This window comes from Rhincodon typus, chromosome 16 (genome assembly GCF_021869965.1).
Source record: "Rhincodon typus isolate 14 chromosome 16, sRhiTyp1.1, whole genome shotgun sequence".
In the NCBI taxonomy this organism is placed as follows: domain Eukaryota; kingdom Metazoa; phylum Chordata; class Chondrichthyes; order Orectolobiformes; family Rhincodontidae; genus Rhincodon; species Rhincodon typus.
In genome coordinates this window covers 10552361-10576694 of record NC_063347.1, presented here as the reverse complement: position 1 = coordinate 10576694, position 24334 = coordinate 10552361, and the positions used below count along the sequence as shown (strand labels likewise).

At 42.4% G+C, this 24334-nt stretch overlaps 1 protein-coding gene across 2 annotated transcripts in view; it reads left to right on the top strand.

Moving 5' to 3' along the window:
- LOC109911518 (protein phosphatase 1M) overlaps window positions 1–24334 on the top strand; it is a 36403-nt gene extending 12069 nt beyond the window's left edge. The window contains exons 2-10 of one of the 2 annotated variants that reach the window (XM_020510839.2): window positions 4095–4215; window positions 9505–9777; window positions 14042–14154; window positions 15520–15604; window positions 16094–16212; window positions 18122–18185; window positions 20589–20696; window positions 22564–22712; window positions 23180–24334. In XM_020510839.2, coding sequence (XP_020366428.1) covers window positions 4095–4215; window positions 9505–9777; window positions 14042–14154; window positions 15520–15604; window positions 16094–16212; window positions 18122–18185; window positions 20589–20696; window positions 22564–22712; window positions 23180–23327 — 1180 coding nt within the window. In that variant the 3' untranslated portion in view covers window positions 23328–24334. The remainder of the gene's footprint in view (window positions 1–4094; window positions 4216–9504; window positions 9778–14041; window positions 14155–15519; window positions 15605–16093; window positions 16213–18121; window positions 18186–20588; window positions 20697–22563; window positions 22713–23179) is intronic. The other variant, XM_048606779.1, reaches the window with a different exon arrangement.

Here is a 24334-nt window from a genome sequence, read left to right as displayed (position 1 = left end):
ACACCTTGTTATCTTATTAGTGAGGCAGATTTTTTTTTCGGAAAATTGACATTGAATTTGTGGTCATTATTAGACTCCAGATTTTTATTACATTCAAATTCCACCCTCTGCCGTGGCCGGATTCAAATCCATGTCCCCAGAACATTAGCTGAGTTTCTGGATTAATACCACTAGGTCATTACCTCCCCAGTGACCCCCCCGTTCTGAAGAAGGGTCACTGAGCTCAAAATGTTAACTCTGCTTTCTCTACACAGCTGCTGCCAAACTTGTTGAGTTTCTCCAGCAAGTTCTGTTTTTGTTTCAGGTTTCCAACATTTGCAGTCCTTTTTTTTTGTTTAGTACCACAATGATTAATCTATTTTAGTGGTGTTGATTAAGGGCACGGTATTGGTTGTCCAGGACACACAAGAACATTGTGATCTTTGCAAACCATTCTGTCTGACTGAGTTAGCATGAGTTCACCAGTTAAGCTGAAAGATGTTAACTTGGACAACACAACGTTCTCTCAGTACTACTTGGAGTTCTTGACCCATGTTATGTGCCATATATTAGGAAGTCTAGGAGTGGAACTTGCTCTCAGGTCATAAGGGTGCAAATTGAATTATGCTATCACTGAGCCAAAACAAGTTTTAATTATATAATGTTTAAAGTCAAGATGCTGTTAGTAATCATCATATTCTCTGCATCTGTCACTGTTGTGCTCACTGATTTACATTAACTCCGAGTTCACTGATTTTAAGATCGGTCTCTTTGTGTTCTTTATGGCCTTAACCCAACCTCTGCAGCCTCCTCCAGCCCTGTAACCCTAGTCTGCCTGTCTTCTACCAAGTCTGACCCTTATGTCCCTCCACTTCCTTCATCCTTTAGGTCCTCCAGACTCCAAGCTCTGGATAAAAACCAAAAGAACTGCGGATGCTATAAATCAGAAACAAAAACAGAAATCTCTGGAAAAGCTGAGCAGGTCTGGCAGTATCTGTGGAGATAAATCAGTTAACATTTCAAGTCGAGTGACCCTTACTCTGTTTGAAGTTTGGGTCACTCAACCTGTAAAGTTAACTCTGATTTATTTCCACAGATGCTGCCGGACCTGCTGAGCATTTCCAGCAATTTCTGTTTTTGTTTCCAAGCTCTGGAATTCCTTCTTTACATCTCTCCAACTTCCGGCTTGAAGAGTCTTCTCAAACCCTACCACTTAGTCACTGATCCTAATATCCTCTTTGGCCCCAGGTAATTTTTTTGTGTGACTACAAAAGATTCCCTCTTGGCTGTACTGTTGCAGTAAGAAATGCGCTGCACATTTATACATTTTTAAGGAATAAACAAGCCGTGCATTCACACTGTTTCCTTTATGATGCACATTCATGCAACAGTCTTAATCATGTTGCAATAGCCAATGTTGCCCAGCAAAGAAGAGCTGGAGGGAATGCTGCTTGCTATGATTTACTATATTAAAGGCACCATATAAATGTAAGTTGTTTGTGACACCAAAAATATTGTTAGAGTATGTTCTATTCTGGTGGTCCAGTTCTGGGTGAATTTCTTCCTGCAATAGACAAAGGGAAGAGACTCAGTTTGCTGGAAGTTGATGAAGAACAGTTGGTGGCAATGCAGGAGGGAGTGAGATGGTTGGGTTAGGAGTTTGGCAGAATGAGGTAGCTGAGAGTCGTTCATTGAATGAGAAATGTGCAATGGAGGAGTGCAGAGTTCTCAAGTCTCTGTAGTAAAATTGCTGCTTAAATTTTCCTTATAATTGCATGGTCTTGATCATCTGCTGTTGGTGGACCCACATTCAGATGACATCTTCAGATTATCACAAAAATTCACGTGCACTTTGTGTCACTGCAACCCCTATATATACCATTGAGTTATACTCCAGCAGTGTGTTTTTTTTTCATCTTGGTTCTCAGGTTTAACTCCCTTGAATGCCCTAGTGAGGGAACATGTTGCTACATTCTGTGCTTTCAATGTCACCTCTATGTTTGGCTTGGAGCAAACGTTATGGCAAGTTTTAAAACGGAGAAAACTACGTTACTTGAAATAACTAAAGTACAGTAGATTACATGTGTTCGCATCCAACAAAAAAAGTAAAACTGTTTAACTATGTGAACAAGTAAATTTTTTTAACAACGAATATAACATGCAAGCTTTAGCATTGTGCCTCAGCACTGTGGTGTAGTTTAGTAGTTTCGTAAAACTTTAATCAGATGTGTATACAGTCTTGCCCTTTCTTTGTTTCCACTAAAACAAACACTTCTTCCATAAATAGATTACTTATAAAAAGATACAGAGATGTGCCTAATGATAAGGAGCTTAGATTATATCTACCACCAAACAGTTTATGTGAAGACTCAATTCCGGTCTGGTCACTGAACCAATGCCCAATATAAACACAATAAGCTTTTATTTTTGAAAAAATAAATTGGACCTCTTTTTTTCCAAACATCTTCCCTTTATCCCCCCTTACTCTCGAGTAATAAAGGAAGAATGTGCCTGCTAATTTTGGGATCTCAAGCAAGCAAAAAACTAACTCAAAATACTGTGGGGCACTGTTAAATTCTGGAAATCTGTAGATCAGATGAATAGGAACTGAAAACAAATGCTCAAAAAATATACATGCAAGTAGCTCTGAGAAAGTGTCGCTGAACCTGAAACATTAACTCTGATTTTTTTTCTTCACTGTTGCTGCCAGACCTGCTGACCTTTTCCAGCAACTTCTATTTTTGTTCCTGATTTACAGCATCTGCAGTTCTTTCGGTTTTTATTTATGCAAGTTGTACCAATTATTTAAAATGATATTAGAAGAGAAACAAACACTAGCTTGAAGGTTATATTACTGGGTTGTAATCCAGAGGCTGGAACTGAAGATGAGTTCAAATACCACCTGGTGAATTTAAAATTGCTTATAGAATCATAGAATTTTATAGTGCAAAAGGAGGTCAACCGAAATAAATTCGGAAACTACAGTAGTTAATGGTGACCATGAAATTACTGGATTGTTGTAAAAATCCCACTGATGTTCTTGAGATTTAGGAAATCTGCCAGCTGATCCATAGGAGACTTCATTGAGCAGAAACTGAACTGGTCTTGCTATATAAACGCCGTGTCTACAACAGCAGGTCAGAGGTAGGAATACTTCAGTGGGTAGCCCACCTCTTGACTCCCTAAAGCCTGTCCACCATCCATAAGGCACAAGTCAAGAGAGTGATGGAATACTCTACACTTGCCTGGATGGTTGCAGCTCCAACAACACTCAAGAAGCTTGACGCTATCCAGGATAAAAAAAAACCTGCGTCAGAAATGGGGGAGAGGGAAGGGAGATCTGAAATACATAGAGAGAGGAGGGATGGGGCTGGGGAAGGTAGTGGGGATGGTGATAGGTGATAGCTGGTAGGCAGTGGTGGGGATTGGTCAGTCAGGTGGGAGGAATGGATAGGTGGGAGAGAAGATGGTCAGGTTGTGTCAAGTCAAGGAGGCGAGGATGAGAGTGAGGGTTGGTCATGGGATGAAGCCAGGGATGGGGAGATTTTGAAACTGGTAAAGTCCACATTTAGGCCATTGGGCTGCAGGCTTCCAAGGCGGAATATGAGGTGCTGCTCCTCCAGTTTCCGGGTGGCATCATTGTGACACTGGAGGAGGCCCAGAATGGACATGTCACCCAGGGAGTGGGAAGGTTCAAGAAGGCAGCTCACCACCAACTTGTCAAGGGCAACTCAGATGGGTAATAAATGATGGCCCAGCCAGCGAGATCTATGCCGTACCGATGAATAAAGGACGCAAAAACTAAAACCTCTTAAACGAGTGGCTTGATATTGCAGTTGTGTAAAATGCTCCAAAATCCCCTAATCCGCATGAACTGCAGCAGCTCAGAAAGATGACTGACAATCTCCTTCACAAGGACAAGAAGTGATGGGCAATAATTGGCTCATAACCCTTGCCTATGATGCCCATGTCTATGAATTTTTTTTTATTTAAAAGCTGGTGGCTGTGGAAATGTATCCCTATCACTGAATAATCAGAAAGAGGGGAGGATGTGAGTTGGGAAACTGTATGCTGAACTGTTCATCCCTTATCCAATGTTATGATTCTCTTTGCAGGGTTATAAATGCCGGTAAAAGTATTTTCAACGAAGATCAGGCGACTTGCCGAACAATCCACCTCAGAAAAGCATTTGACATCGAAGAGGAATGGGTCCTTTTGTGCCCAAACGAAGATACTGTATGTACCTCGCGTAACAACATGGATTTAGTTGAACAGTTTTGTGAAGTGGGTGGGAATGATGGACAAGTCAGACAGACTGTTGGGTTATGTTGGCACAGGCATAAGTTCAAGGAGATGTTAGGAACCCAGTTATAAACCATTATTAAGACAATAGATAAGGAGAAGTAGGCCATTCAGCCCATTGAGTCTGCTCTGCTATTCAATGAGATCATGGCTGATTATCTTCAACTCCACTTTCCTTCCTTTTCCCCATAACCATTGATTCCCTTGGTGATTAAAACCTGCCTATCTCAGCCTTGAACGTGTTTAATCACCCAACCTCAAAAGAGCTCCGCAGTATAGAATTTCACAGATTCAGAATCCTCAGAGAAGAAATTTCTCCTCGTCTCTGGTTTATGTATGTGACCTGTTATTCTGAGATTATGCCCTCTGGTCCTAAACTCTTCCACAAAGGGAAAAAGCCTTTCTGTAACTACCCTGTCAAGTCCCCTAAGAATCTTATATTTTTCAATAATGTTGTTTATTGGAAGAGATGTGATTAATTCCATGGCAACATGGGGGAAGTTTCTGTCCAGTTCCAAGTTGTTATGATGTCTACAGGAACTGTTGTTGTTGTTAAGCTTTAAAAAAAAAGAGGAAATAAAACTTGAAGTCACTGAGACTAAACAGAGGGACAGCATGGTGGCTCAGTGGTTAGCATTACTACCTCACAGCGCCAGGGACCTGGGTTCAGTTCCAGCCTTGGGCAGGAGGGAGGCATTCAGATACCTGGATAATTGGGGCTCATTCTGGGGTAGGTGGGACCTCTACAAACGGGATGGTCTACACCTGAACCAGAGGGGTACCAATATCCTGGGGGGGAAATTTGCTAATGCTCTTCGGGAGGGTTTAAACTAATTCAACAGGGGGATGGGAACCTGAATTGTAGCTCCAGTGTACAGGAGGTTGAGAGTAGTGAGGTCATAAGTAAGGTTTCAAGGTCGCAGGAGTGTACCGGCAGGCAGGAAGGTGGTTTGAAGTGTGTCTACTTCAATGCCAGGAGCATCCGGAATAAGGTACCTGGGACTTCGATGTTGTGGCCATTTTGGAGACATGGATAGAGCAGGGACAGGAATGGTTGTTGCAGTTTCCGGGGTTTAGATGTTTCAGTAAGATCAGGGAAGGTGGTAAAAGAGGGGGAGGTGTGGCATTGTTAGTCAAGGACAGTATTACGGTGGCAGAAAGGACGTTTGATGACAACTCGTCTACTGAGGTAGTATGGGCTGAGGTTACAACCAGGAAAGGAGAGGTCACCCTGTTGGGAGTTTTCTATAGGCCTCTGAAAAATTCCAGAGATGTAGAGGAAAAGATTGCAAAGATGATTCTGGATAGGAGCGAAAGTAACAGGGTAGTTGTTTTGGGGGACTTTAACTTTCCAAATATTGACTGGAAACGCTATAGTTCGAGTACTTCAGATGGGTCAGTTTTTGTCCAATGTGTGCAGGAGGGTTTCCTGACACAGCATGTAGATAGGCCAACAAGAGGCGAGGCCACATTGGATTTGGTACTGGGTAATGAACCAGGCCAGGTGTTAGATTTGGAGGTAGGTGAGCACTTTGGTGATAGTGACCACAATTCGGTTACGTTTACTTTAGCGATGGAAAGGGATCGGTATATACCGCAGGGCAAGAGTTATAGCTGGGGGAAAGGCAATTATGAGGCAATGAGGCAAGATTTAGGATGCATAGGATGGAGAAGGAAACTGCAGGGGCTGGGCACAATTGAAATGTGGAGCTTGTTCAAGGAACAGCTACTGCGTGTCCTTGAGAAGTATGTACCTGTCAGGCAGGGAGGAAGTGGTCGAGCGAGGGAACTGTGGTTTACTAAAGAAGTTGAATCTCTTGTCAAGAGGAAGAAGGAGGCTTATGTAGAGGTGAGGCGTGAAGGCTCAGTTAGGGCGCTTGAGAGTTACAAGTTAGCCCGGAAGGACCTAAAGAGAGAGCTAAGAAGAGCCAGGAGGGGACATGAGAAGTCTTTAGCAGGTAGGATCAAGGAAAACCCTAAAGCTTTCTATAGGTATGTCAGGAATAAAAGAATGACTAGAGTAAGATTGGGGCCGGTCAAGGACAGTAGTGGGAAGTTGTGCGTGGAGTCCGAAGAGATAGGAGAGGCGCTAAATGAATATTTTTCGTCAGTATTCACACAGGAAAAAGACAATGTAGTCGAGGAGAATACTGAGATACAGTCTATTAGACTAGACGGGATTGAGGTTCATGAGGAGGTGTTAGCAATTCTGGAAGGTGTGAAAATAGATAAGTCCCCTGGGCCGGATGGGATTTATCCTAGGATTCTCTGGGAAGCTAGAGAGGAGATTGCAGAGCCTTTGGCTTTGATCTTTATGTCGTCATTGTCTTCAGGAATAGTGCCAGAAGACTGGAGACTAGCAAATGTTGTCCCCTTGTTCAAGAAGGGGAGTAGAGACAACCCTGGTAATTATAGACCAGTGAGCCTTACTTCGGTTGTGGGTAAAGTGTTGGAAAGGATTATAAGAGAAAGGATTTATAATCATCTAGAAAGGAATAATTTGATTAGGGATAGTCAACACGGCTTTGTGAAGGGTAGGTCGTGCCTCTCAAACCTTATTGAGTTCTTCGAGAAGGTGACCAAACAGGTGGATGAGGGTAAAGCGGTTGATGTGGTGTATATGGATTTCAGTAAAGCGTTTGATAAGGTTCCCCTTGGTAGGCTATTGCAGAAAATACGGAGGCATGGGATTGAAGGTAATTTAGCGGTTTGGATCAGAAATTGGCTACCTGTAAGAAGACAGAGGGTGGTGGTTGATGAGAAATGTTCATCCTGGAGTTCAGTTACTAGTGGTGTACCTCAAGGATCTGTTTTGGGGCCACTGCTGTTTGTCATTTTTATAAATGACCTGGATGAGGGCGTAGAAGGATGGGTTAGTAAATTTGCGGATGACACCAAAGTTGGTGGAGTTGTGGATAGTGCGGAAGGATGTTGCAGGTTACAGAGGGACATAGATAAGCTGCAGAGCTGGGCTGAGAGGTGGCAAATGGAGTTTAATGTGGAAAAGTGTGAGGTGATTCACTTTGGAAGGAGTAACAGGAATACAGAGTACTGGGCTAATGGTAAGATTCTTGGTAGTGTGGATGAGCAGAAAGATCTCGGTGTCCATGTGCATAGATCACTGAAAGTTGCCACCCAGGTTGATAGCATTGTTAAGAAGGCGTACAGTATGTTGGGTTTTATTGGTAGAGGGATTGAGTTTCGGAGCCATGAGGTCATGTTGCAGCTGTACAAAACTCTGGTGCAGCCGCACTTGGAGTATTGCGTACAGTTCTGGTCACCGCATTATAGGAAGGATGTGGAAGCATTGGAAAGGGTGCAGAGGAGATTTACCAGGATGTTGCCTGGTATGGAGGGAAGGTCTTCTGAGGAAAGGCTGAGGGTCTTGAGGCTGTTTTCGTTAGAGAGAAGAAGGTTAAGAGGTGACTTGATAGAGACATACAAGATGATCAGAGGATTAGATAGGGTGGACAGTGGGAGCCTTTTTCCTCGGATGGTGGTGGCTAGCACGAGGGGACATAGCTTTAAATTGAGGGGTGATAGATATAGGACAGATGTCAGAGGTAGGTTCTTTATTCAGAGAGTAGTAAGGGCGTGGAATGCCCTGCCTGCAAAAATAGTAGACTCGCCAACTTTAAGGGCATTTAAATGGTCATTGGATAAACATATGGATGATAATGGAATAGTTTAGGTTAGATGGGCTTCAGATTGGTTTCACAGGTCGGCGCAACGTCGAGGGCCGAAGGGCCTGTACTGCGCTGTAATGTTCTATGTTCTATGTTCTATCTGTGTGTGGAGTTTGCATGTTCTCCCTGTGTCTGTGTGGGTTTCCTCCAGGTGCTTTGGTTTCCGCCCACAGTCCAAAGATGTGGATTGGCCATACTAAAATTGCCCGTAGTGTTCAGAAATGTGTAGGTTAAGCGGATTAGCCGTGGGAAATACAGAGGTAGGTTGGGGGGTGTGAGTCTGGGTGGGATACTCTTCAGAGGGTCAGTGTGGACTTGTTGGGCTGAATGGCCTGTTTCCACACTGTAGGGATTCGATGATGATGATGAAGGATCAAGCAAGATTCAGGGCACTGATGACTGGTTCATCAATATGCTTCACCCCTTGCCCAGACCCATCCTTTGGAACAGTAATTGGCTGGAAAGGACTTTTTCTGTGTCCTCCTTCAGTCTGACCCAAAGGTTAGTTCCTCATTTGGGCTGCCACTGGGATTTTGGCAGAAAGCACTGTCAGAATCTGCTGTGGAGGGTGGCAGCCTCTGTTTATTTACGTCCTTTTTAAATACTTTTTTTTTGAGCTTACAATTTAAAAAAAAAACTGATTCTGAGGGCAAAAGGCCTTTAAACTGTAGCCCTGACTGACGTTCTGTTCTCCACATTCACCCCTGTACCCTGTGTTGTCCCAGCCAACAGTCCCATTTAGCTGTTGAGCACCCCCGCCCCCCCATACTACTTTCATTGACCTCCTACCCACCTGATAGCCTCTAAATGCCAACTGGGCAAGCTGAGACAGTGGGGGCAAGATTGAGCAGACTTCTTAGTTCCTGTAACAGCCCTCCCACCACTCCACTTGCATTATATAATTCCCCTTTAGCCTTTGGAGCAGCATAGTGGCTCAATGGTTAGCACTGCTGCCTCGTAGCACCAAGGACCCAGGTTTGATTCCAGTCTTTGGGTGACTATCTGTATGGAGTTTGCAGATTCTCCAGGTGCTCTGGTTTCCTCCCACAGTCTAAGATGTGCAGGTTAAGTGGATTGGCTGTGCTAAATTGCCCAAAATGTCTGGGGATGTGCAGGCTGGGTGGGATAGGGTAAGGGGTTTGGGTCTGGATAGGATGCTCTTTGGAGGGTCGTTGTGGATTCTGGGCCGAATGTCCTGCTTCCACACTGTAGGGATTCTATGAAATAATTTGGTGAAAATTTATTTAAAATCTAAGTTGCAAATCGATGAAAAGGTGTTGGTTTGAGAAATGTTCTCTTTCTTCAGAAAACAGTGCTTTCGTGATGTTTGGCTATAGTTGACACAAGTACTTTTTGCATCTCGGTTATATCATGCCAATGAGCTTTCAGCTGTCTTTGTGTTTGAAATCAAATTTATAGTTCACCTGAGACCATTAAAACAATCTTCCTGATTGGTATTGGTTGAAGATGGCTGACATCAGGTTTGCTTGCGATTGGGTCAAAGCACTTGGTTTATGAAATTCTTCTTCTTCCAAAGCAAGACCAAGGCATCGTGGCCACCTACTGGGGATTGTTTGATGGTCACGGAGGCCCCATGGCAGCATTGCTGGCATCTGAGCATTTACATCACTGCATCAAAGGACAGCTGGAGGAAATCCTGGATATTATCAGCAGCCCCTGCAACATCCCACCCCCATTCCACCTTGAGGGACACAAGAGGACGCAAACTGAAATAAGCTATGGAATCGAGAAGAACATCTGCATCGAGAACCTGGTGAAAGGTGCGTTGGAGATAGCCTTCAAAAACTGCGTGAGTATATGACATTGATCATCTAATTTCCATTCACCTTCTACCCACGTGTTAGCTGACTTATATTGATTCCCAATTAAGCATCGGCTCTGTAATCTTCTCCAGCCTTGCCACCCTCCAAGCTACCTGTACTCCGTCATTTCAGCCCTCTTGAGTGTCCCTGCTTTTTATTTGCTCCACCTTTGCTGTTGAGGTCCTGAGGTCTGAATTCCCTCCCCTTCCTGAAAACCTACATCTTTGACCGGGTTTTTGGTCATTTGCCTTTATCCCTCCTTAATGTGGCTTGACGCCAAATTGTTTTATGTTGTGGACCAGGGCAAACCCCTTTCAAACATATCAAGGAGATAGCCTAGACTCTAACCTTTGTCTTACATAAAAGCAAGGGTAAGGTGCTGCGTTCCAGATGTAATTTAATTAGTCACACTACTTGGCTTTAAGCAAAACACTCTCTTTATTCTTACCCACATTAAAATACAAACAAAAGAAACAAGAATTGGTATAACTTTATCTCTCTTGGAAAAATTAATAGAATAATAGATTATTTAACTGCTAAACAGCAACTGCTCCAATATAGTAACATCCCATAAGTAAGCCCTTGGCAAAGGCAAATTCAGTAAAATAGATTGTTTCCCATGCAACATTTCTCCAGTCCAGGAGAAAAGAACACCAAGAGAAAGCTCTGACAGAGAGACAACTCAAGCTTTTTGCTGTGGCCAAGAGTGATGGATAACAGGTTCCACAACCAACTTCAAAACCCCAGCAACTGAAGGCTAAACTAAAACCGTAATTCTGTGGAAGTCTGACTCCACCCATTCATGCTGCATCTGTTGCTCTAACTTTTTTAAAGAAACCACCCCAGGGCCTCACAAGCTATTTACTTTATTGGCTTGGAACAGGCTGCTTAGTCCCTGTCTCAACTTCTCTTCATTAAAAAACCATGACAAAATACACCTCTTAAAGCCATAGATAGTATTGTCACAGTTTCATAATGTGTTTTGGGACTTTTCTTCCATTAAAGGCTCCAACATTTAGAAACAAGTAATTGTTGATGTTAGTGTTTTCTTTTTGTTGAAACTTCCCATTTCACACATTGAATACCAGCCTAAACACGATCGTTCTGGTTCAGAAAATTGTGTTCCAGAGATTTGAGCAGATATTCTATATTTCCCTCAGTGCAGCGCAGAAGGGGTTGTTGCACTGTCAGAAGTACCATCTTTCCGATCAGATGTTAAACCAAGACTGAGTCTGTCCCTCCCCCTCTTTGAACATACAAAACCCCATTTAACATTTTGAAATAGCATGGGGATGTCCTCCCAGTACCCCTCAAACATCTCCCCAACATCACCCTCCTTCGCTGTCCCCATCTCTGCCTCCATCATCACCATCCCACCTCTCACTCCCTCCCTTTACTACTTCACCAACTCTCCCTCCAAAAGCAATTCACAATCTAATTAATTACTCTTTTTTTTATATGAATCTCTGTTGCTTTGTGGACATACTTGGCAACTGAGTCATGCGTAGTAGGGTCTCAAAACAGACAATGAGAGAAATCAGCAGTGGATCTGACTTGATATTGGTTTAAAGACGAGCGTTCAACAAGAAAACTGGAAGAACTTAGGAACATAAGAGCAGGAGTAGGCCATTCAGCCCCTTGTGCCTGTGCTGCCATTCAGCTGGATCATGGCTGATCTTCTATCTCAATGCCATTTTCTCATTCTATTCCCATATCCATTGATCTGTTTAATATACAGAAATCTGTTGACCTCTATCTTAAATGACTGGAGCTCCTCTGAGCAGAGAATTCCAAAGATTCTGTACCCTTTGAATAAAGAAATTCTTCCTCATCTGTCATAAATGGCCAGTATCTTGTCCTGAGATTTTGTCCCAGGCTCTAAAACCCGCTAAACACACACAGCACGTGCACACAATTTTTAATCTCTAAAGGAATCAAGAATTATGGGGGAAACGCTGAAATGTGGACTTGAGTACAATCAGACCAACCATGATCTCATTGAATGGCAGAGCACACTCAATGGGCTGAGTGGCCTACTTTTGCTCCTATGCCTTATGGAGTTATAGACTCAGAGATATACAGCACGGAAACAGACCCTTCAGTGCAACTACTCATCCATGCTGACCAGGTGTCCTACATAAATCTAGTCTCATTTGCCAACATTTGGCCCATATCCCTCTAAACCCTTCCTATTCATATACCCATCCAGATGCCTTTAAATGTTGTAAATATGCCAGCCTCTACCACTTCCTCTGGCAGCTCATTCCATACATGCAACACACTTTGCAAAAAAAGTTTCCCCTTAAGTCCCTTTTCTATCTTTTCCCTCTCACCTTAAACCTATGCTTTCTAGCTTTGGACTCCTCTACCCTGGGGAAAAAATTTTGCCTATTTACCCTACCCATGCCCCTCATGATTTTATAAACATCTGTAAGATCACCCCTCAGCCTCTGACACTCCAGGGAAAATAGCCCCAGCCTATTCAGCCTCTCCCTATAGCTCAAATCATGTTTTCCAAACATAGACTGGGACTGCCATAGCGTTAAGGGCTTGGATGGAGGGGAATTTATTAAGTGTGCAAAAGAAAATTTCCTGATTCAGTATGTGGATGTACCTACTAGCAAAGGTGTAAAACTTGACCTATTCTTGGGAAATAAGGTCAGACAGGTGGCTGAGGTGTCAGTCGGGGTGCACTTTGGGGCCAGCGACCATAAGTCTATTAGTTTTAAAATAGTTATGGAAAAGGGTAAATGGATCTAAAAGTTAAAGTTCTAAATTGGAGGAAGGCCAATTTTGACAGTACTGGGCAAGGACTTTCAAAAGTTGATTAGGGGCGGATGTTTGCAGGTAAACGGACTGATGGCAAATTGGAAGCCTTCAAAAATGAGATAACGAGAGCCCAGAGACAGTATGTTCCGGTTAGGGTGAGGGGCAAGGCTGGTAAGTGTAGGAAATGCTGGATGACTAAAGAAATTGTGGTTTTGGTCAAGAAAAAGAAGGAAGCATTTGTCAGGTATAGACCACAACGATCGAATGAATCCCTAGAAGAGTATAAAGGCGGTAGGAGTAAACTTAAGAGGGAAATCAGGAAAAAGGGCACATGAAATATCTTTGATAAATAGGGTTAAGGAGAATCCAAAGGGATTCTACAAATATATTAAAGACAAAAAGGTAACTAGGGAGAGAATAGGACCCCTTAAAGATCAGCAAGGCCGCCTACGTGTGGAACCACAGGAGATGGGTGAGATACTAAACACATATTTTGCATGAAACACAAACAAAAGTTGCTGGAAAATCTCAGCAGGTCACAACATCTGTGAGGAGAAATCAAAGTTAACGTTTTGGGTCCGGTGACCCTTCTTCAGAACTGGTGTTTTGCATCAGTGTTTACTGTGGTGAAGGATATGAAAGATATAGAACGTGGCTAAATAAATAGTGACATCTTGAAAAATGTCTCTATAAAGTTCTATAAGATTTTCTATGCTGCAATGAGATCACCCTCATTCTTCTAAACTCTCGAGGATATAGGCCCAATAGCTTCATAGGACAATCTTGTCATCCCAGTAATCCATGAGGTGAATCTGTTTGAACTCCCTCAATGGTCAGTATATCCTTTCTTGGGTAAGGAGATAAAGACCATACATTATACATGCCCTGCTTTGAAATGTGTTATGGAACCCTGATGCGTCCACCTGACCAGGCACATAGAGCCAAGGGTAGAAGAAAAATTAAAATAAATTGAGGGGTGATGCCAAGCTTGGATTATGGATTGGTACCACTGAGGGAATGAAGGAGCTGTGTGTTTTGAAAGAAAGACTTGCATTTATATAGAGCCTTTCATAATCTCACTATGTTTCAATGTGAATCGCAGCCAATGGAATATCTTTGAAGAATAATCATTGTCACAATGTAAAAAATGGGCCAATTTGCACACAGGAAGCTCCCATAAACAGGCATGTGATAATGATTTCCTTTCTGTCTGATGTCAGTTTTGGGATAAATGTTGGCCAGGATATTGGGGATAACTTGCTGCTGGTCTTCAGAATAACCCAGCAGAGATACAGGTGGGAGCTCACTGTAACCTCTCATCTGAAAGACGGCAACACTTCCTCAGTCCTGTGCTGAAGGGTCAGCCAAGTCTTTTATGCTCATATCACCCTCTGATTTTAGAGGCAAGGGTGCTACAATTTGAGCCACTGGTGATAATTAATCAATTTGTGTCTTGTTTTCTTTCTTTCCCCCCCAACACAGGATGAGCTGATTGAGAACTACCAGCGATCCCATAGTCAAGTAGGAGGCTGTACAGCTCTGGCCATTCTCCGTTTGCAGGGAAATTTGTATGTGGCCAATGCTGGAGACAGCAGGTTAGTCCACACCATTATTTGACTTTTTCAACTTCTGCTTTGAGCTGAGTGCGACTGGCTCAATTGTCATTATTTCCACAAAATTTCCACGCTTCCTCTTTTAGGTTTCTGTTGTGTTGCATAATTGTCCCCAGACAAGATCATGCTTTGTGAGCAATCCCAAGTTGTTCATGTTGTTCCGATAGCACCTGGAGAGAACTGGACATCTCCCTTTCCTGTTGGACAGCGTTCAGTCCAATTTTTGCACTTTTCTGTCCTCCCCACTCCTCCGCTCTTCCTTGCCAATTTTCTTCTCCATTTCCCAGGCATCAGCCTTGGATTTATATAAGCGGCAGAAATCCCATCATTTTATCCTAACTTTCTCAGGGACAACAGGTTCGAGTTGCAGCACCTCAAAACGTTGTATGGCATGAACTGGTACAGATGTGAACGTGGGATTGCTGCTTCTTGTTACCCCGGAAGCTTCGTTTTATGCTGTGAGAACATTAAATCACTCCCTTCGGTCCAGTTCCCATAGTAAAACCTCATTCTACTGGGCAACCACCAGGCACAAAGAGAGAAGCAAGCAAGTCTCAAGCTCCATCAGTGCAACTCCTAAGTTTTAAAAATATGCAGCAGTTTGGGACATCTTGCCACTTCATCTTACTTTTCTCCCTGTAAGATCCACAGTACTGATCTTGGCTTGTCATTGTGGAGAGTTGAGAACTAAGTGGCACAAAGGCAACAATACTTTAATTTATAGCAATGGTTTTCAACCAGTGTGCTGTGAAGTTTTGTACAGAGGCAATGAAAATCAGTGTAAAACAAACATTGTTTAATCTTAAACCATACTCTATCTAACCCAAATTACAGCTTGTAAAAGTAACGAAAGTTAGTCATCAAATTAGAAATGACCCCTGAACTGAATGCAGTGTGAGGAACAAATTTAGGGCCACGAGTAATTGCAAATAGTTGAGTTGAGCAGATTTTGCAAATGCGTTCTCAGTGAAGACACTGTATTTTTCCCAATGTAATTGAAACATTAATGCAAATAGTAAATGCAAATAAATGTGACCTTTAAGCAACCAATTCAGCTGAAAAACGTGGGTGTTGCACAGAATTGTTTGTCTCATTGAAGTGTGTCTTGATACTGAAAAGGTTGGGCACTCCTGATTTATAGAGTGTCTTTTAGACTATTTACATGGAGCAATGAAGCAGTGTCCAAGGTTTGCAGTATACACACCAGGATGTAAGCGTTCGACGAACTTGCTTATATTTTGTCACAACACTGTACCAGTCTTGCACTGTGTTTGCTAAATCTTTTGACTATCATGTCTGTTTTCTGTGGGACACAGTGCACTAACTGTTGGTTATCTTTTCTTAAAGAGCAATTATTGTACACAAGAATGAAGTCCGGCCTCTGTCCAATGAATTCACAGCCGTGACTGAGAGACAGAGGATTCAACACCTGGTAAAATAGAACATCTTTGTCTTAGTCCTCCTGAACGTGAGAAGCACAAGCTCTTTTAACTGATTTTTAAAGCAATTATTCAAGCGTATATTTTTACGTTTTTCTAAATAAGAAACCAGTAATGTTGTAGGATATTGTCTTAGTATTTGAGGGGAGTGTATTTTAAATTTGAGACATGGGGGGAATGAGGAGGAAGCACAGTCAGTGAATGATGTAACCCTAAGCAGCTAAATATCCTGCAGCAGCAGAGGGTAATTCTCCCCAAAATAATTGTTATACTATGTATTTAATTGATATCTAATATCCATGGCAGGCACACTCAACTCATTTTAGGCTTTGGGTCATAAGAAATTATGGCATAGGTTCTGATTGAAAAATTATGAAAATTAAGGAGGGAATTTGAAGACTGTGAAGGAAGTTTGGGATCACAGTGTTATATTTACTGAAATAAAACGTACTTTCATTAAATAACGCAACATCTCCTCACAGGCCTTCCTGAAGCCTGAGTTGCTGGGTCAAGAGTTTTCAAGATACGAGGTTCCTCGCAGAGTGAAAAGGAGTGATCTTGGAACAAAAATCTTGTACCGAGATTTCTTCATGTCCGGCTGGTGAGTACTTGTTAAATCATCCACTTTCTGGGAAAATCATCTACACATATCTTCTATGTTTTTAAAATTATATTTACTTGTGTTCCTCCATTAGCTTTATTTCTTCAACTTGCTCTTCCCCTCTATTTGATAACCACATACTCAAAAGCATTCTGTGACTAGGATTTTGTTAAATGGGAGAGGGTTCAGAAGAGATTTACCAGGATGTTGCCAGGTATGCAAAGTTCTAAAGAAAGGCTGAATAGGCTGGAACTTCTTTCACTGGAGCATAGAGGTTGAGTGGTGACCTTATAGAGATATATAAAATCATGACGGGTATAGCTAGGGTTAATAGTAGCTGTCTTTTTGTTAGTATTGGGGATTTCAAGATTAGGGACGACATTTCCAGGGTGAGAGGCAAGAGATTTAAAAAAGACATGAGGAGCAAATTTTTTACACAGACATTCTTTCGTGTGTGGAATGAACACCCTGAGGAAGTGGTGAATGTGAGCACAGTTACAACATTTAAAAAAACGCTTAGGCAAGTACATGAATAGGAAAGGTTTGGAGGGTTATGGGCCAGGAACAGGCAGGTGGGACTAGTTTAGTTTGGGATTCTGATCGGCGTGGACTGGTTGGACCGAAAGGTCTGTTTCCGTGCTGTATGACTCTGTGCCAAGTGTAGACTTGCCTTGCTGGCTGATCTGCCGAAGCTGCTTTTGATTAGTTTGAATGAAGTGAAAATACCTGTCATACACTCTGCCTTTTCAACCCTCACAGTGAATATGTGCCAACTTCTGATCATTCACTGTTAAATACTTTGCCTCAGATTATATTCACCGTGGTAGGTGTCACTATGGTCAATGGCCACACCATATGAAAGATGCTTAATTTAATCTCGCTCCTTGTGTTTACCACATTACCCCATTCTGCTCATTGGTCTGCCTAAAGTATGTCTACATCCCAAGAATAAAGGTTCTTTTTTCCCTCAAACTTGCAAAATTCTTAGTCCTTTCCCAGGAACATACCACTTGGTAACTGTAAAAATAAGTAAACATCTGTTTCAATATTTTCCCACAGGTCATTCTAGAAATATTGTGAATGTCAATGGCCAACCATCCTGATCACAACAGTGTCGCTGCAGTTGATCCGTACTGTTCCTACTATTTTACAGTTATCCAATTTGCAACAATTTACTCAGACTTTTTCACCATGTTTTAAAAAAAAGGACTTGCGTTTATATAGTGCCTTCTTTACAGCCAATGAGGTACTTTTGAAGTGCAGTTGATGTTGCACTATAGGGATTGTAGCAACCAGTTTGTGCACAGTGAGCTCCCACAAACACCAATGTGAAAATTACCACAGGCTCTGTTTAGTGATAAAAAACATAAACAGAAATTGCTGCAAAGGCTCAGCAGGTCTGCCAGCATCTGTAGAGAGAAATCCTCAGAACAGTTCTGAAGGGTCACGTTAACTCTGATTTCTCTCCCCAGATACTGCCAGACCTGCTGAGCTTTTCCAGCAATTTCCATTTTTGTTTTGGATTTACGGCATCCGCAGTTCTTTCAGTCTCTGTTTAGTGATATTGTGTTGAGGAGTAAATATTGGCAAGGATCCACCTGTTCTTCTTCAAGGTAGAACTATAGGATGCTTTACAACCCCCTGATAAGGTGAGATTGGGCATCTCACTGGAAAGGCAGCCCATCCTTCAGCACTATGCTGGAGTCACTCACCCTGGTGTCTTGAATGCAACTTAAACCCACAACATTGGAGGAGAAATGGTACTAACTGAGCCACAGCTGATACACATTTCCGTAATATTACACACAGCATGTCATCAACACTTTTGTCACGTCAGCATTGACAGCCTTGGTTTATAAACCCACAGTGGCCTAGGATTATTGGCCTCAGTCTTGTTCTGTGTTTCTAGGGGATACAAAACTGCAGAAGAAGATGACCTCAAGTACCCTGTCGTGCATGGGGATGGAAGACAGGTACACCTTCGGGAAATCACTCCGCATGCTGTGTAATTTTAAAAAGAGACAGCACAGTCCAATTAGTACTATAGAACCCAGTGTGATGTTACAGCCGCCATCATGCCTAGCAATGAAAATCGATTGTCATCATTATATTACGACTTGAGTCGGCTGTTAACAATTGCACGATATAGTCGGTTTACTCTTATGATCAGAAGCATCAAAACTAGAGCAGATGCAGCATCTGCAGCAGCAGAAACTCTCATTAGAGAGCATTGAGCTGAAGCTTAGGAATCAGTCTTTCAATCTCTCAAACAGCTTTGCCATTCTATTAGATTATGAATAGTCTACTCCATTGCTCCACATCCTTTGACACCTTCACTAAACAACGATTATTCAATGTGCTGTCTGAAAGTCCTTTTTGGACATTGCAACATTAGCAACTTCAAGCCAGTTCCTTTTCTGGAGTGAAAGACATAGGGTGCAATTTTCCTCTCCCTAGATGTGGTGAGAAGGGCATAAAAATTGTTTGCCTAATGTAACCATCCCTGATTGTTGTAAGAATTCATCTAATTCACTAATTTTCTTTACGGATGGAAATCTGTCAACCTTACCTGGTCTGACTCCAGACCCACAACAATGTGGTTGACTCTTAACTGCCTGATCGGCAAAAAATGCTGACCTAGCCATTGATGCCTACATATTGTGGATGAATAAAACAAAATAAACAAATAACCAGGTGAGTTGTCTCTGGACAAGTACTCCTCCACTTCTTGTTACTGTAACAGTTAAGTGCTGGGTGGGAAGTTCCATGGACGACCTTCTGGACTCATCAGAGATTGTGGCCAATTAACAGCCACTTGAGAGCATGAACTTGCCATTGACCAGGTATCTACTGAAATAGCTGCATGGATGCCCCCTGTCACCAGTCACCCTTTATTTACATGGGCTCTTACCAGCCAGTCCTACGACTGAGGAGACCTTCTAAATCTCCTGTCAGCCAGGGCTCCCTGATTGGTCTAGGTTAACAAGCCTTAATCAAGCATCCATGGTCAACGAGATCCATCTGGCCCTGGTTCCAGTCTCTATACCTGCCTTCCCAGCAGGCAAGAGAAGTGGCTGGTTTCCTGATGAGGGGTCAAGCCCTTGACAGTCTTGAGTCTGTTGCTGGATCAGCAGGAACACTGACAGAAATTTTCATCCTTGAGGTTGGGATTTTCCATTTAGCAACCAAAATGATAAATGCGGGATAGTTCATTTCCATCACCCACCCCCAACAACTGCCCCTGTCTCTGACAACCCTGTCCCTGCATACCCCACCCCCTTCAAGACCCAAAAGGATTTGGATCGCCTTTGGATCCTCTGAAGACAAGGTCTACAATGACAATCTCTAGGACTCGAGGCTTCTGAAGAGGCTGGTTTTGGATACCAAGACCTGCAATTTGCTGAGAAACCTGCCAGTCAGCTCTTGCCAAACTTCTTAGTTGGTGTGGTGAGATCATCACCATTCAATTTGCCTGTACCCAACACGTTGGCTGCAATACAGAAAGGGTGAAAATGCTTGATGTATGTATGTTTACCAGCAGCAGCCTCAAGACCATTGGCTACAAATCGGGGTTCAAGCATTGAGTATATGGGACTAAGTGGAGCAGAAACCCAAGATCAGCCAAGTTTCAATTGAATATTGCAGTAGGCTAGATGGGCTGAATGGTCTACTCCTATTTTATACATCCTTGACTGACTGACTGATCTCAGTGTGGAGAGGTTGGAGAAGAATAGTTGCCATTAGCTGGTGTGGTAGGAGTGTAATTCCTCTTCCCAATTGCTATTCATTGGTGACTGCTGAGGTAGGGGAAGATGGTAGCAAAGTGGTAATGTCACTGGGTTAGTAATCCTCAGGACCCACAGATGAATGAGAGTTCAAATCCTGCTGTGGTAGCTGATGGAGTTTAAGTTCAACTAATAAGTCTGTAGCAGAATTGGTAACCGCAAAACAATCAACTACCAATTGGTTCACAACTGTCCTTTAGTGAAGGAAATCTGTCATCCGTACCTGGTCTGGTTTATAGACCCACAGCAACGTGGTTGACTCCTCATTACCCTCTGAAATGACCTAGTGAGTCATTAAGTTGCAAGGTAATTAGGGATGGTCAACAAATGCCAATGATGCCCATGTCCCAAGAAATAATTTTTTAAAAACTCTGGATGTGTATAAACCTTATTTGAACAGAGTATTGGGCTTGTCTACAGTGTTCTCCTTCATTCCTATCAAATCTCTTTGGAATGCAGACACTTGACCATTAAATGCCTTTTATCTTTCAAAATCCCAATTTAGATGGGCATGAAAGTGATTACATTTCTCACAACACTGGTGATTCATTCTGACAGTCTCCATGAGAAAGATTTTATTTTCCATTTCAGACACGAGTGATGGGGATGATTGCAGTCACGCGAGGCTTTGGAGACCATGGATTGAAGGCTTATGACACTGACCTCTATGTAAAACCATTTTTGTCCTGTATTCCAGAGGTAGGTATATCAGAGAAACAGCAAAGCCTTTTACAGCTCTTACCTCAGTCCCTGTATTGTTCACAGACCGTGCATGTAAACAGAAAATTCTTCACTTGCTGTGTTTGTATCTCGACTGTCCTTTGCTGAACTCACCTTTCAATAATGAAGTGAATCTTTCAAACAATTAAATGAGTATCCGTTCCATTTCTAAGCTTTAAGAAAAGAAAGCTAGGGTCCTTGTCACAGTTAAAATGCCACGGAGGCTGAGGGGTACTCACTACTCACTTGAGTGATATTGAAGAGATAATTTGTAGTGGTATTGGAGGAAGGTCAATATCAGACTAGGATGAAGAATCAAGAATGGCTAAACAGGTTAAGTCTTTACTTATTGGAGTATAGATATAGGGATCAAGGGATATGGGAAGAGGGGAAGATTAGGGTATTGAGCTTGATGATTAGCCATGGTCATATTGAATAGAGCAGGCTTGAGGGGTTGAAAGGCCTACTCCTGCTCCTAACTTCTATCTTTCTAGTCTGAGGGGTCTTGACATATTCTGAGGAAGGGTCACTTGACCCAAAACATTAACTTTGACTTCTCTCCACAGATGCTGCCAGACATGCTGAGCTTTTCCAGCAATTACATCCAACCGAACAGGCAGATTGGGCCAAAAACAAATACTGCAGATTCTGGAGATTGGAAATATTTAACATGTCTCACTGCATCTTGGGAATGGGAAATCCAGTTAACATAGAAGAATCAGAAGAATAGAATCCATACAGTATGGAAACAGGCCATCCGGCCCATAGAGTCCACACCGACCCTCTGAAGAACCATCCCCTTCCACTTTCCCTGTAACTCTGCATTTCCCATGGCTAACACACCTAACCTACACATCCCTGAACACTATGGGCAATTTAGCATGACCAATTCACCTAGCCTGCAGATCTTTGGACTGTGGGAGTAAACTGTAGCATCCAGCAGAAACCCACGCAGACATGGACAGAATGTGCAAACTCCACACAGACAGTCACCCAAGGGTGGGATCAAACCTGGGTCCCTGGTGGTGTGAGCCACCATGCTGCCCTTAACTTTCCAGATCTTTCATCAACCTTGAAACATTAACTCTGTTTCCCTGTCCTCCGATGTTGCCAGACCTGCTATGTTTCTCTAGAACTTTCTGTACCTTTCCCAGGTGGCTAGGGTTTCAGTTTGACGTCTCATCTGAAAGACAGCACCACGAGCAGTGTCGCAGTCCAGTCCACTCCCATTGTTCGTGAAGTCTGAAGAGCAAATGTTATTCCACACAAACTATTTTTGATAGGTTCATAACTATAACAGAAATGTCAGATGCATATTGTGATCATTGTACAACGTAGGTTCACAAGGCTGATATCGGAGATGACAGGATTGTCCTTTGAGGAAAGATGGGTTCAAGTGAGCCTGTATTTAGTAGAGTTTAGAAGGTTGAAAGAGGCTCTGATTGAAACATAAAATTCGAACAGGGCTGTATAGACGAGATACCTAGAGGGTGTATCCCCTGGTTGGGGAGTCTAGATCTAAGGGTCAGAGGCTCAGGAGATGGGGTAGGCCATTTATGACAAATGAGGAAACTTTTCTTCACTGACTGTGGTCAACCTGGCAAATTTATAACCACAGAAGGTTGTGAAGGCCAGGTAACTGACTATATTCAAGAAATAGATTTCATTTTTGTTCAGATAATAAAGGCATCAAGGGGTATGGAGAGAAGGCAGGAATACAGCATTGATATTGAGGATCAGCCATGATCATATTCAAAAGACAGAGCAGGCTCAAAGAGCCAGATGGCCTACTCCTCATTTCTGTTTTTTTTTGCTCTTTCATCACAACTTCCTTTTTCTTGCAAAGGTTACAGTCTTCAACCTGGGACAACATAAGTTTGACCAAAGTGATGTTCTTATAATGGCCACTGATGGATTATGGGATATTATCTCCAATAAGGAAGTAGCAGAGACCAGCCAGAAATTTTTGGAAGACCAGAAACATAATCCACGCAGGTAAAGGATACTCATTGTTCGTGTTGTCACTTGTTCCCACTGCATTGATGATATAAAAATATGATGGTCAGACACTTCACTCTTGTACGTGCTAAACAATGGTGAAGTTCAGATGTAAAATTAATCGACTGCCTTCCCCACCCTACAACTCCCCGTGCATCAGTTTGCAAAAGCTGTACGCACACAAGTTAAGCCATACAAGCCGAAAAAGCTTCTGTTCACTTACCTGCCACGAGATTGCAGCTTCAGGAGTCCCACTCTGTATGCAGGTCATTCTTTTTGCCTACCATACCAGAAATATTCACAGGTTGACATTCAACCTGTTTGGCACATTATTTACGCACCTTCCGTGACCAACGTGTCCTAACATGGGACTAAAACACAGAGCTTCTGGGCTCAGTAACAGGAGCGCTAGCCATTGTGCCCAAAGATCCAGAAGTGTATATAACCCATCTTTATTTCTGTAGGTACACACTGTTGGCCCAGTGTCTTGTGAATAAAGCAAGAGGTACACAAGAAGAAAATGACTGGAAACTGGAAGATGGCAGCTTTGCCTCATTTGATGACATATCCGTATTTGTGATCCCCCTGCATAATTTAGGGGGAGTAGTATAAGTTCTCATTTGAAGAACACTGGAAGGTCTCCATAGCTGACAATGGTGGTGTGCTCAAAAAAGGACTTGAGGACTACTGCAGATCAATGAGAAGAACATCCTGTCAATCCACTCCTTTTCCATGAGCAATATTACATTATTCATGAGAACCTACGCCAGGGATAATGGCCCGTTTAGTGCTGCCACTTGATGTTTTGCCACCGACCGGGACTGTTTAGTGAAACTTCGCTAAGACAGCAGTGTGCGGTAGCGGGTTTCACCGGAGTGATGGGAACTGTTCCCAATCCAAAAGGGGAAATATTGTTGGATTCCTGTATACCTGCTGGGATCCCAGCTTAAGTCACATTCTGTTAATGTTGTGGCAGAGAGGTTCTATCAGATATTCAACACAAATACAAAATGATGACTTCTTTGTTTTTAAAAAGAATTACCTTGATTTTAAGCAACATTTTAAATCAGAGGATAACAAATAAATTAGTCAAAATAGCTTTAGATGGTGTAGAGTGAAAAAGGGGAAACGCCCAACTGTAGTTAGAGAAAATATTTAATAACGTGCTTTTGTTTTATAATTTTCATGTATCCATCTCAATGCCATCTTTTCATATCCATATTTAGTTCTATGTATAAATATTGAAGAGTAGTTAATTTTCTTAAAAGAAGAAAACAAGGATTGAAGAAAACATATTGATGATTATTACCATCAAGACTTCTAGAAGATTTGCCACTAGTAATAGTTGCACGAACTTACAATAGCAGCTGAAATCTACAGAGGATATTTTAGCTGTGTTACTGAAACAGCTCCAGTGAAAGCAAAGGTTACTTTATGACCACTTGGAAACGTTGAGCACCCCATTGAACTGTTAAGCACTTTATTTTTATGTTCTTAAAATTAAAATGTTCCAATAGGAACTTGAGGCAGAAAAACAAACATGTACCTCACCGAGATATGAAGAGCATGAGAGACTGGGGTTTCTCCAGGGAATTCCTACATTATCTGTGTGACTGAAA